Here is a 14,802-nt window from a genome sequence, read left to right as displayed (position 1 = left end):
CGGCCGAGACACAACAAGGACATTTATTGTCCATGACCAGCTCTCTTCTTCTGAAGGGTACAAGTTGTTTTGACGACATGAAACCGAGGCTCAGGGCCTCAGCAGCAGCAGAGAGGGGTGGCCTTTAAACGAGTGAGGTCTAATGTGGCTGCTCTTTGGCCCGGCTTGATTGGTTGATGTAACAGGAAGTGAATTGTATCCTTATCAAGGGTCACTGCTAAAGTCCAGCAGATAGCCAGACTTTGCTCTGATGTCATCGGGGACAGAAGTCTTGGCAGAGACACAATCGCACTCGTTCGATCTCCTGAAACTATTTCTTGAAATAATAGATTAGTCAATTAAATGATTTAAGTCATTTTTCAAACCAAAATGTCCAATGTCTTATATGTAAGTAGACTGAATGTCTTTGGGGCTTTTGGTTGGGGAAAAGACATCTTAGGCGTTTAAATAATGAAAGTGATGAGTATTTCCCACTATTTTTGGACACTATAAAGACTCAGTTAATAAGAAAAAGTTATTTGCAGTCCTAAAATAGATTTGTTTTTTGTACTGTATTGTTGATTAACTTGTCAATATATTTTGAATTCCATGGAGGGAACAGCCAAAATGGATGCTGAAGAGAGGCTGGTTGAAGACGGCCATTGTTCCCCGTATCTTTAACCCTCGTGTTGTCCTTGGGTCCAGCTGTGTTCAACCAAGTTCTATTTTATTTCTGGAGGTTGGAGGTTTTTCTCCCTTAAAGAGGAGTTTTTTCCCTCCTAGCTTATGTGGGAATTGTTGAATTGTAGGGTTTCTCTGTATAATATTGTAACGTTTTGCTGTAAGGACGTTAATGTGTTAAGTGCCATGAAATAACCTATGTTGTGATTTGGCGCTATATAAATAAGGTTGAATTGAATTGAATTGAATTGAATTGAATTGAATTGAATTGAATTGAATTGAATTGAATTGAATTTCTATATTTTTATATTTTTGGGGATTTTGTTTGGTTTAAAGAAACCCTCACAGCATCCTTGTCACCAATGAGCCCAAAAAATGTGAAAATATAGAAATAAAATAGAACTTGGTTGAACACAGATGCGGGTCATTTTGACCCAAGGACAACACAAAGGCTAAAACAATATAAAGATAATCAAATGTGTCACAATTTGTGGCGGGAAATCGCCCAGAGTTGGTTTTCCTGTAGATGCCCATCTACTGCACTTCTATGGAGCACGTCTTCAACGCCAAATCCAAAGACTGGAATAAACAGAACTACTATGCATCCAAGGTGTCCACAGCTGTCCATTTACACGTCCACTAAGGACTATTTTCAGGACCTGAATTGAACCATGTGCTTGTCCACTGCGTTGAAAGTCTGCATCGATCAGTACACCAGATGCAGAATTGTCCTTAAGTGATAAAAGACTGTAAAGTTGAAACAATGAATGGCAGAGCAGATATGTATTGGAGGTGGCAGGCACCAGCACAGGCTTGACTTTAGGAGATTAGAAGGCCAGAGAGGGAAGTGGACCTGATAAGAGCAGAGAGAGTTTTTAGAGATTACAGACAATGGACTGAACTTAAACAGGAGATCAGCACAATACGGTGATGAGGTAAGGAAGGTTCATATGGTCGGTCACTGGCAAACAGGGATAAGGAAAGGTAAAGGCATGGGTAGAGTTTGAGGGCAAAAGAGGAGGGAAATCAGGCTCAGAAAGAGGAAGGGTCGGGCGGGGCGGGGGGGGGGGGAGCACACATTGACTTGTCCAGTTTAAACAAACAAGTAAAGACACACCAAGATGAGAAAAGTCCTTTAAAATGAAGCTGTAATGTGGAAAGCTGAGAAGGCCTGCCCTTCCCACCCACATATAAATCTACACTCACACGCTTTCTAAAAATAAACATCTATCTGCACCTCACTGTACACCTCACACCTTTTTATAGTGGTCACACACAACTAGTTTAAAAGGAGCAGTGTGAACAGTAAATAAGAAACTGTAGGTGAACATTTATCTGTCCTTTGGCTTCACAGAGAAATTAAAGTATCACATAATAAACTTGTGCAGTAAGAGCTGTATCTCCCTCTAGGAATGTGTTTGACTTTGTGAGAAACATAGACGAGCTATTCACCGCTGCCCGGGCAGCACTGACGACTTGATCACTGACGAGAGCTGACAGGAAGCAGATAGAGAGCTCCCACACTAACTGCCCCTCCATGCATGTCACTGGTTAAAAATACATGCAGCGGACTATTAAAACGAACCATAACTTTATATACGATGGAAATGAGCAAACCACAATGTCTCACTGTGAAAATATTCATTAGGATTTTTGCAGTGTAAGTGTCCAACAATCTTACATTTCCCATTCACCCATGTATATGCATGACAGAATCAGCAATCATCACACCAACTGTGCAAAGGAAATACAATCAAATTAAGTAAAGGTGATAATGGCACATCCACTTCAACGATACCTACATATTGCATATTAAAGTAGCACAACAAAGCCAAAGTCTGCTTTCTGTGTGATCTTTCTGTTTTGGAACATCACACAGAAAGTAGACTGAGAAGTGAAACCCGACAGAGGCTACGGGAATAAAAGGGTGCACATTGTTGCTGCCCTGGGTAGAATTCTTACTGAAAAATAAATGTAAGCAAACGGGGACTGTGAAGTGTCACATCTCTGCAGCTGACATAGGAGCTGCTGCACACTGGGAGCAGTGATATGAGCACTGCAAGACGGAAAAGTTTCCATGCAGGCAACAGATGACCTGAGACTTTTTTTTTAGCTCCCCAAAAGTCTCCTCAGGTGACTCCGTACCCCACATACATGATGGTTTTCCACAGTTTTCTAAGCAGTGAGCAGTATGAGGAATCTGAACTGAGCACAAACTGCAGTCCTGCTTTTATTTTAAACATCCTCCCGGTGGGTTTTTCTTTCTTAAGATCTCTCTGCCCGTCTGTCTGCACTAAGTCTTGCATAAAAACTTTGCAACGCCAACACGATATACATCCCACCTCCACCAGTCCAAACACTGGTGTTGATCAGGTATCCCCAGCTGTCTCTCGGGTACTCACCTCCCCAGGTGTGAAAGAGGACCAGAAGTCCGGCCAGCAGAGAGGCAGTGTCCCGTAAAGCCATGGTTGTCAGTCGGTGCTGCAGATGTCCGTGCTGAGGCGCGTGTGGAGCAAGTCTGACGGGAACTGGTCCTCCTGGAAAACTGTTTGAGAGACGCAGACGCAGAGAGGGGAGCGGCGGTGCAGCGTGGGGAGGCAAATGATGCAGAGGGGGCAGAGACTCAGATACTCCGCTGTAAAAAAAAATTGTTAAAAAAAGAACAAAAAAAACTCCGCCTACAAGTCTTCCAGGCACTCAATCAGTGTGAAGTCCATCATATTTAAATGTTTCATGTTTACATTTGCTTTAAACAATTTTGTTATTTTTTTTTCATTGCTTTTTTTTTTTTTTTAGATAAAAAGAGTAAACGCATATCTGAGTTGAAACAAGTTATTGAGGTGGCTATTTTTTACAGTGTGCACAAAAGGAGGAACTTGAGGGAGAGGAGCAGGAGGGCGGAGGTCTGGAGAGAAATACAGAACAAACTTATAATTTACAACTTTATGGTTGTTGCCAAGACACAAACATGATGCATTTCCTCACCATGACTGCAATAATTTATGTTTTCTCAATAGGAAACCATGACTGGTAATAATTTAGGACGTCTTTTCTAAGTGAAGGATGGGAGCGGGTTTGGATTTAAGAGTGAAAAGGTGTGTCACTTGTCCCGTATTTAAATAACTGGACTCCAGCATTTTGCATCCAGGTCATGTGATATATTTCAACGGCACGTGTGTGTGTGTGCTTGGTGACCTCTGTCTAATAATTAATTACAAAAAAATAATTAGACTCTTATTATTATTTAATGATGAGATCGGGACTGTTTGCAGTGGTGTGTTGGGAGGGGAGTGGATGCGAGAGGGATAAACATGAGGAAAGAGAAATGTGAAATGAGATATACAACTTAAATTCATCTTAAAGAAAATTATTGTGGCAGTTTAAGAGTTACAATGACATCAAAATAAAAACAACCAAGTAATAACTATAAGGTGTATTGGTAAACTATAATATTGCACATTATATTAAAAAAAAGTAAGATTGCACACAATATCAGAGTAATATTGCAAATTATACTGAAGAAGTAATATTACACATGACATTGAAAAGATATATTGAACAAGACATTGAAAAGGTAGTATTGCACGTTATTGAAAAAACAATATTCCACAAGACACTAAAAAGTTATTATTGCATGCTGTTTTATTATTATTCTCAGTGTCCAATGTTTCAGCTGTCCTTATTATTATATATATTGGTGAAGCAGAGCCTGGAGGCAACAGCAGAGGAAAGGATGATCACTGATCAGGGTCTGTTCCATCCTGCTTTCCCATTGGTCTATTGTATCCCTCTATCTGATTGGTCAAAACATATTTCAGCCAGATGAGCTGACACTGTCAATTCACCCACATATGTTGCTCTCTAAAATGTACAGACCAGACACCGTTTACATCAGTGTTGGACACATAACATTAAATCTAAGTATGTTTAGTAGAAACAACCTCTTTTTACAGCTTTCTTACTGCATGTAAAACTACAGTGTGTCTGTGTCCAGATATAAAACTACAGTGTGTCTGTGTCCAGATGTAAAACTACAGTGTGTCTGTGTCCAGATATAAAACCTGAGCTGCAATAGGAGCAGATCAATTAATTAGGAGAGATAATTACAGGAGAAACTGCTTAGAATAAAAACAAACATCACTTAATTTTTATAAGTGAAACGTAACACCTATCAGGACAGAGTAGTGTCATCACAGAGGAGGTTCTGACCCGGCGCAGCGGGAGAAGAGCAGCTGCAGCCGCCTCACTCCCGCAATGTTTTAATATTATGTGACATCGTTAAGTTTTGCAGCGCCGGCTACAGTCGGACAAAATTTCTAACCATCGTGCAATGTTGTAAGTCCAGCATGCATCACTGTCAGCGCTGCATAAATTCAAATTCACCAATGGTGAGTGGCTGCAGGTGAGTAGATTAGGGAGGTGGGAGCAGGTGAGGTGGATGTCGCAGACAGGAAGGAGTGGCAGAGCAGAAAGGCTCGTTGTCATGCAGATATTGAATGTACTTGAATAGTTCAGCTAAAATTGATTGAAGTGAGGGATATTTTTTTACAGCAGTAGCATATCAAGATACAGTACCTGAAGTTATTTTTTATTTTTTTTTAATTCAGATACATTTCACTTGTCAGCACACACTGTCCATATCCAGCTACATTTTATTCTTCATCATTTACAACTACAAAGACAATCTTAATCTACATCCAGGCCTTCAAAAGTAACTGTGTGTACGTCTCCCTCTGTGTGCTAGATGCCAAGCTTAATATGGACATAACATGGATGTTGAGTCAGACTGACTCCCAAAACAATCCATGTAAAAACAGTATGCCTGCCAGAAGACATCATATCAATTACATGATGCTGACCTCCTATGCTTTGGTTGCAGGACTGCAGTCTCTGATAGGTAAAACAGTTTGACTGTACACATGGTTGGGAATGTCAGGGTTTGGATCACGGCAGTATTTGCCAGACTGAAAGAGAGCTCCCACATATTAAATGCAATGAAAATAAATTCTAGTTTCCAGAGGGCATCAGGAAAATGACACAAAATACTGTTCGGTTGACCCTCTGGCACGATACCAGGCTTTTCTGGCCTGCCTGAGCCGAGTCAAAATAAACCAAATGATTCAGTCTGGCCAGATAGCTGCTGACTGAGGAGCAGGAAAGCTCATGTGCTTTTTTTTGTGCAGGAACTCTGACCATTGAGAAAATAAACAAAGTGGGCTTCAAACCCTTTTTGAGGCTGATAATGATCTTCATACTGGAGAATGACAAACTATTTTGACAATGTGTAAAAAAATAAAAAAAAAAATAAAAAAAAATACTTTCTCTCAGTAGCACCAGGGTGGTTATTGTGATGAAAATATGAGCACACTGGAACATTTTACAGCTGAAAAAAATATGATAGAGTATGTTTTCCAATGGCCTCACGTATATCCTTGACATTTCTGAGCTGCAAATTCTTGTCATTTATCGGCCAACATATGGAACAATAAGAAATATCTATGAGTTAAATGTGTTTTGGTTCTGATGAATGTTTTTGTAACAGTTGATTAATTAATTAAAATTAAATTAACCTTCGTGTTGTCCTTGGGTCAAAATGACCCGCCGCTGTGTTCAACCAAGTTCTATTTTATTTCTATATTTTTATATTTTTGGGGATTTTTTTGGTTTAAAGAAACCTTCACAGCATCTTTGTCAGCAATGATCCCAAAACATATGAAAATATAGAAATAAAATAGAACTTGGTTGAACACAGCTGCGGGTCATTTTGACCCAAGGACAACACGAGGGTTAAAGGTAATTTACATGGTAAAATCAGCTTTGATATAATACTAGATGAAAATTATGAGGCTGTAGCAAACCATGAACACAAACAGTACCAGAGATAATCTGAACAGAAACAAAAGTAATTCAAACATTGTCTTTGATGATTTTAAAATTCCAGTGAACGTTGCTGATTAAGCATATTTTTAAGGTTGTTCCCCTGACTTGAGCTGCAGTTGTAAAAATGTTCTTTAGGTGTTTGGCACAGAGATCAGAAGACCTGAGGGCCCAACGTGTGTTACAAACAAGAAAACACTCCCCGCGACACAACAATAAAACTTCAAACTGTCGGTAAAGTTACAGCACCCCTTTAATTGTAGTTTTATGTGAACTATCAGAGTCTGTCCGGCTGGAAACAGATCAAAGAATGGTTGAACGTGTCATGTACACTGATCTCTGTTGCCTTCGTTGCTGGAACACACGGCTGCATCTGCCAACTGTTGCACCTGCCAAGTGGCTTGACTCTGACGGCGGGTCAGGGCCTCATGGGAAGGAGCAGCGGTGATATCAAACTCACCACAGTGGGGACCAAGTCTGCTTCTGACTGCACAAACAGCAGCACTGTGAAAACTTTAAGCCTTTTCCACATTATTCTGGTTCAATATTATGGGAAAAAATAGGGAGTAAGGACATTGCCCAGTACATAATGGATCATTTATTTTTATGTGCTTTTTTTAATTCTGGTTGTATCAGGACAATTTATCATAGTTGTAACCATGTTTCAAGAATATTATTTTGAGCTTTATCACAAATTTTGGATGTTTTGCTGTGTCCTCAGCTGTTTCCTTGCTCTATTTCAAGCTGTGTTCTTTATATAGGTTTTTTTTATTTGTTTTTATTCAGTGGCAACTAAATACAGAGGCCGTGAGAGAGAGCATCAGGGAACTTTGTCTGGGTGTTTTTTTGCCAAAGTCTCGCATATCGAACGTGAAAATCCTCTGTGTGAGGGAGAGAAGGCTGCAGTGCATCAGGCCAGGTAATTATAATAATTCAAAATATGTTTTGAGTTCACAACATACTACAGTGTGCAGGTGCATCTGCCTGTTAACCTCTGACCCTAAACAGCAACTGTCCCAGCAGTTTTTTACATTTTAATGACCACTGTAGTGACGCCTTTTTCCCTGAATCTGATTTGAGGTAAAGCGACACGTCACTAAATTTAATTTCGGCATCACATGTCCATCCGTTTCCTAACATTTCTCTTCCTCTCTGATCCTGCTGTGATGTTGTGCTAATTGTATTTTCTGCTGTAGAAAACTCAACACAACATCCTCCCTGGACTGCTGTATTGCTGCGTCTAAGTGGGTAACAATTGCAATTGTTTGATCCGTTCCCATTTCCTTTTCACCAGAGAAGTTTCATGTTGTTCAGTGGAGCTCCTGTGAAATATAAATAAAACATTTCTATCTAGCCGAAAGTATTAATTTGAAAACTATCACGTACTCGACAGAAAACAACAAGCAGCCCGCCAATACATTTGGGTATTTATGCATTTTAAAAACATATTATATAGTAAAGTAAAGGAGGGTGTAAACTATTGTATTTATGCTTTCATTTCCTTTAGGGTGAAGCACAATTCTTAGGATTTGCATGGATAGCAGGGAACTAGTCGTTCTCAAAACAATTACATTGTTCTGCCACTCAAGGTCAGAGAGTTGCATCTTTAGGGCCTGGGTGTGGTACAGTACAAGGAGTATGGGCACGGTGTCTAAATAAGTACAGAAAATGGGGGAACTTTTTTTTCCCCAACAGCCCTCTTAAAATTCCTTGTGGACAAATTGCAAGAATGTCCCCTTTTCACCCAGAATTTAATATGATACATCCTGGACAGGGCGTTTGGGAATATCAGGGGGCGTCTGGGTTTGGGAATGAGGCAAACAGGAGCTGGAAAAGCCCCATCCCCTTCCCCACGAAGTTCCCAGGCACCGCAGAGCCCTAAATAGTTTAAGGGAATGTTTCAATCTGCTGACACAGTAAGAAATAATCTGCCTACTATAGCACCTTAAAGTTCACTCATAACATATTGTATCTTTTGTTTGATTGAGCCACAAAACAAAGTTTAATACTAATACTTAATAATAATAGTTTTATGGGGGTTGTGTGGGATATCTTTTGGCTGGGAGCAGTGATTTCTTATGTGCTGTGGCGACATTGCTGCCACATTCTTTCAGTGTTTCCTGAATGTAGTTTACTCTATGTTAAGATTTCAGACAGATTAACAGTTAAGTTTGAGTGGACATCATTTTCTCATCTATAAAATGTGAAAAGAAATGACATTGCAGGATTGTATAGCTACATTCTTCATGCCACTGTGAGAATTTTTGAGGACACTGCTATTTCCTATGCAGACGTTCAAATTAAATGGTTATGAGCACACTACCGTAATAATTCACTTATTTCTTGGAAACCTAACCTAACCCTCCATCCGCCCATCTCTGAGCCTGTTTCTCTCTGAGGTTTTTTCTTGGTAAACGACTCAGGCAGCTAGGTCAGTTTGTAATACTGCAAAAGAAAGGGCTTCCATCAGTGAGCCACAGATTCGGTCTTTCATTTGGCAATAGATAACAACGCGTTCTCAACACACAAGATTTCTTACGTTTAGGCACCAAAAACCACATGGTTATGGTCAAGAAATGATCACGATTTTAGTTACTTAAAACAAATCCACGTTGACTTTTGTTTTTTCATTGTCTTTTCTTCCACCTGTGACCTACTTTGCCCATCTTTGTATTCAACCACTTGACCTTCTTCTACCCAGCTCTTCATGGTGCATCAAATAAGGTACCTCGTGCACATCTCTCTCATGCCAATGGCTGTGAATAAACGGCATTATTTGACACCCTAAAAATATAGTGACATAACCAACATGAACCTCAATTAAATTCTCCAGATTAAAACTTGAACCTATACAGACAAAATGGTGGCATGATAATCTTATCTAACTCACAACAAAAACTAAATAAACATATTTCCAAAATGTGAATTAGCAGCTGCATTTACAAACAAATATTTAATCTAGGCACGCTTCTAGCTCATCCCATTATTACTTTTACTGGCAGTTTTCACACCTAATTTTATAGTTGAACCTGGTCCCTTTAAGATTTCCACTCCTGATGATTTCAGTGCCCTTACCATGGACCCCTGTGTTTGCCATTCCTCAGTGATTGATAATTGCACAGACATCTGTTTATCTCACCAGGGCTCACATTGCTGTGCTCAAGGCCTAAGGAAAGCCTAGAGGAAGGAAGGAAAGGAACAGAAGTCATTCTTTCCGATCCACTGAGGCCAGACCCAAGAGCAAGTTGTTTTGGGGGTGGTCTGCCCGGCATGAGAGGCAGCTATTGTCCGAGTTGCTCCAGTGGACGGGGGGCTTTTGAGCAGGCACTGGTATGGTGAGGGGGCTCGGGGGAAGAGTGGGAGAGAAATTAGAATTTCTGCTAAACTCCGTCACAAGAACAGGGATTGTGACAAAGAGACACTTTGATAACTACACGGGCCAAGAATTTAATGTTGCTTCTCCATGGTGATTGTATGTAATGGTGGCATTAATCATAATAAATCCACCCACTGACATGTTTCTGTAGTATGTCAGCCTGGGAAGATTTGGTATTAAATGGAAGAGAGGGCGTTTAAAAAGCGTTGATGAGTTTGGTTTCTTAGCTGTTTGGACACTTTAACAGTTTGATCCAAAAAAAAACAGTACATAGAGATCATTTCAGCCTGTTTCCAATAAAATGAATTTGTGTCAAGAATTTTCCAGAAATGAGTGTCTGAAAAAGAAGAATTTGTTTCACAATTAAAAACTGACACTAAAACAAAAAAAGCTGATTTATGGTGCAGCTTTCATTATTTAGAAAACAGAGCCACCACAAGTTAAAGTCATGATGTAAAGTTAGATAGACGGTTTCCTGTCATGGAGATGATCCCAACACAAAGGTGTTAATGGTTAGTGATTATTGAGTAGCTTAATGAGTCCATGCTTTCACGACTGATCAATCGTATTTCAATCACTAACAAGAAGAAGAAGAAGCATCAAACGTTGGCTAGTTACAGCTTTAATGAATGCAACAAGACATTTGTTTTTTGTGTTTTAGCATAAATGATTAATCAATTACCTCATGACTTTACTCATACATTTCTGAAACCATTTTTTTTATATTACTGATCAATTGTTTTTTGTGTGGTGAAATGTGAGATTTGCTTTTTCTGTCATGGCTGTGGGCTCTAGGAAATTAGGACGGACATTTTTCACTATTTTCTGATATTGTAAATAAATAAATAACTCGATCAACTGAGAAAAAAACAGGCCGAGTGACTGGCGATGAATATCATTCACAGTTGCAGATGTATTTAAAATCGTGAATAATTTTGAGGGGTTTTATTGGCTGACGGATAAACTATCTGGTGACATGATCTCCCTGTTTGATGCTTGTCAAAATGATCAAACAAATTTAGGACCGTTATTGATGCTAGAAACATCAATCTAACGATGTCACAAAGGAATCCTGCTGAGTTGTCGGACAGATAAAGAATAATGAGTCATGATTCATGAAGCAGGAAACTGCTACCGGTGCCTGCAAACTGAAAGACATCCTGCAGATGCACACAGGAGGTCCTGAGAAGACAAATCAAAGACCAGGAATGTCACACAGTTTTTGTCATCCTATTCAGATCTCCCTGAGTCGCATGAGAAAAATCATCTCTGCTTCTTTTATCTCACCTTCATCCTCAGTTTGCCTTCACTGCCTCTCTTGCCCTCACAGTGAGCAGCAGAGCCAGCAGGCTTGAGGCGGCGTCTTACAGAGGAATGCAGGGTCCTGCTCCGGGTCTCGACCAGTCTGCACTCCAGTGATTTCTACTGTTTGGAGTTTGTGTTTTCCCAGAGAAGCTTCTAGTGTGCCGCCTACCCCCATGTCCTCTCCCTACAACACACACACACACACACACACACACACACACACACACACACACACACACACACACACACACACACACAGACAAACACACAATCACACACATGGTTAACATAAATTAATGTGAGTCTAGTGCTCTGGCTGGCAGCCAAAGTCATCACTGAAACAGAGGATCTGAGTCCCAAAATAAACCATAAAATCTGGGAACGTGACACAAAAGTTAACCACAGCCACAATGACAGATTTTGACGATTGTGGAGAGCGTGGTCTCTCGTTGGGTCACTATATAAACAGTCCAACCCGGGTGTGATTGAGTTTGACTCCTAAACTGAACCTCAAACCCTTTGAAGACATAAAATATTCATCTGTATGAATGAATGATAATTAATATTATAATCTGGAGAAATCTGAACATCATCATTCAAACCTGATAAACACAGGAATCTAAATCTAACGTGTAAAGCTGTATTTCCATCCCAGTGTCTCCAATAATTACATCCATATTGTATGATCCTGCACTCATATTTTACATCTTCGAAGTAGCGTGCCTTCAGTGATGTAGTGGTGGACAGACGAGGTGATAGATTCAATGTGTTACACAATAACAGTAGTTATCTGATATTTCTGACTACCATCGGTTCAGAGCCTGAAACTGTACAGGTGGTGATTAATATTTCACAAGCGGCTGTTATTTTTAGCTGCTCAAATGATGAACACAGTTGAGTTAAGGGTTGTTTTTGAAGAGTGGGAGATCAGACAAAGGACTGGATGTCTCGGATGTTGTCGTTTCTTTCCAAGGTGGAAATGTCGCAGCAGGTGAGAAGCCTAATTGCCCTAAATTAGTCATCCGTGGACCCTCAGCTCTTTGTAGGAAAACACGTTTGTCTTGTTGTCTCCGTCTCATCCTGTGCAAGCTTCTTTAGTTTTCCATGTCACTGCTCTCGGAGGGTTTATTCCCTGCCATTTGTAATTGACATTGATCATTTTAACGAAACAGATCTGAAGGTCTGAGTTCAAGACTGTTGAAACCAGTGTCGTTCTCAACTGGAAAGAGGATCAAAGATTGCTGGGTTCGATGCTTCTGTTGATTGTTGAGTGAATTTGAAGCAATGACAATCAAGAAAGCTGACAAATCCACTGAAAGTTAGCCTTGTAAAACCTCTTGTCTTTTAAAGAGAAAGGATGTGATTGACCAGAAAACAAACAAAGGAAGCTGACTGTTGGCCGGCTATCAGGCCAAAGGGAAGGTTAGCTACCATAAAAGGAGCAGGTCTAGAAGCTCTCTGCCAGAGACAAAGCAAAGCACAAGACCTTTTATAGCTCCTTGCACCATGCATCCCTGCTGCATCATTAAAAGCTTAAACAAATGCTGTTTGTCAAGCATCCAAGGATTCAGAACAGGATTTCCTATGATCATATCAGATAGTTTCCCTTTGCAAGAACAAGGAGCCCAGCACCGAGCAGCTCAGATGGGGAGGATGAAGCACAAGACGAGGAAGGAAATACTGTTGATGATGTTCAGGATTGCAAAGCTTTTTTGTTTCATTGTCACTGAAGTAGCTGATGTAATGGGAAGGTATAGCTCCATAAATGAGTGTTAATGTAAATGGAATGGGTTGAGGAAACTGGAAAACCCTGGTGACGGCATGAAATACTGAAAATGATGATCATTGTCACATGTTCAATCATTTCCCTCTCACACACAATCGAGTTTCCATCACTTCAGAGGACATTACTTATATTAATTTCCTGCCAGCTCACTCAACCCATAATCATACTACTTAACTCTTAAAGCCAAGTCGGAAGCCTAAAATTTAACGATTACGTTAGGAGGACTTGCTTTTTGCCCTCAAAAGAGAGATGGGTCCTGTGTAAATTTAGACACAGTCACACACAGGGAGTGAGAAAAAGTCACCTTTGATGATTGCCACCCCTTTCCAACAATAATGTTATTGTTATACTGATTGTTATATGACATTTCTATTGTAAGTACTGCATCATGTTATGATTGTGAATACTACGAGGATATTATTGTCATTACTAGTAGCAGTAATAGTAGTGTTGTTGTTGTTGTTGTTGTTATAACTACTATTTTTAAAAACTGTGAAAGTATTCAGTAAAAATTTCTTTTGCATACTTTAAGTGCAGGGTCATGCTATAAAATAAAAGTAGGCTACTGTCATCAATTGTTGCAGTTCTGTTACATTTTTCTCAAATATGATCAGCAACAAAACACAACAAAAATAAAGGGGTGCCTCTGAACATAAAAACATTGAAAAGATTTCACAAAAACTGTTAAAGCCAAAAAGTCGATGTTGTTAAACACATCTTGAAATTTTTTAATTAATTGTTAAAGCTATTTAAAAAGAAATGTTAAAAATGTGAATAAAATATAAAAAATATAAAACAAAATCTGCTTTTCACTGTTATAAATTGCCGTAACTGTCGTAGTTTTAATTCCATTTAATTCTTAGTACAAGTACCTGGGTGTGTCCATCGACAACAGACTGAACTGGAAGACCAACATCAATGCTGTCTACAAGAAGGTGATGAGTCGACTCTTTTTCTTGAGGAAACTTCGATCCTTCAATGTGTGCAGCGAGATGTTGGAGATGTTCTACCAGTCTGTTGTGGCCAGTGCATTGTACTTCGCTGGGGTCTGCTGGGGGAGCAGCATTGGAGCCGGTGACACCAACAGACTTAACAAACTGGTTAAGAAGGCCGGCTCCATCATCGGCTACAAACTGGACAGCCTGGAAAAGGTGGTGGAGAGGAGGACGCTGAACAAACTATTATCCATATTGGATAATCCTGACCACCCTCTCCAACACCTGCTGCAGGGACAGCGGAGCACTTTCTCTAAAAGACTCCTCCAGCTCCGCTGTCACAAGGACAGATACAGGAGATCATTCCTGCCCACTGCAATAAGACTGTACAATAACTCACCTCTGGCAAAATCCATCACATAACAATAACACTGTTGACTGTGTTTCTTGGTTTGTTTGTATATAATATATAGATATATACTGTACTGTATATATCTATATATATATATATGTTGACTGTGTTTCTTGGTGTGTTTGTATATAATATATATAGATATATAATGTACTGTATATACTGTATATACTGTGCATTTTATATTTTATATTTTTTACTGCTATTTTATTGCTTTTCTATTATTCTATTCCATTCTATTCTATTATTTTATTCTATTATTTCTATTATTATCTTATTGCTTCTGTATGCTGCTGTAGCGAAAAAATGTCCCCTCGGGGATTAATAAAGTACCTACCTAACCTACCTACCTACCTATATTTTTCTATCACGATCATACGAGTCCTCAACGCCTCTGCAAGTATTGCGCAAACTCACCGGAATGACGTAGGGAGGTCAGCTGACACGACCA

The 14,802-nt window shown here is 39.7% G+C and overlaps 1 protein-coding gene across 5 annotated transcripts in view; it reads right to left on the bottom strand.

Annotated features, from left to right (window-relative positions):
- The window catches only part of mcamb (melanoma cell adhesion molecule b), a 36,564-nt gene extending 33,351 nt beyond the window's left edge, over nucleotides 1–3,213 (bottom strand). For 3 of the 5 annotated variants that reach the window (XM_069148037.1, XM_069148039.1, XM_069148040.1), the window contains exon 1: nucleotides 3,063–3,213. In XM_069148037.1, the coding sequence (XP_069004138.1) occupies nucleotides 3,063–3,126 (64 nt within the window). In that variant the 5' untranslated portion in view covers nucleotides 3,127–3,213. The remainder of the gene's footprint in view (nucleotides 1–3,062) is intronic. The other 2 variants (XM_069148038.1, XM_069148041.1) reach the window with 1 other exon arrangement.
- Nucleotides 3,214–14,802: the final 11,589 nt, after the last annotated feature.

Source organism: Embiotoca jacksoni, unplaced genomic scaffold (genome assembly GCF_022577435.1).
Source record: "Embiotoca jacksoni isolate LCO1_2020_lvr unplaced genomic scaffold, fEmbJac1.0.p SCAF_14, whole genome shotgun sequence".
NCBI lineage: Eukaryota > Metazoa > Chordata > Actinopteri > Embiotocidae > Embiotoca > Embiotoca jacksoni.
This window is presented reverse-complemented; position numbering and strand designations above follow the sequence as displayed.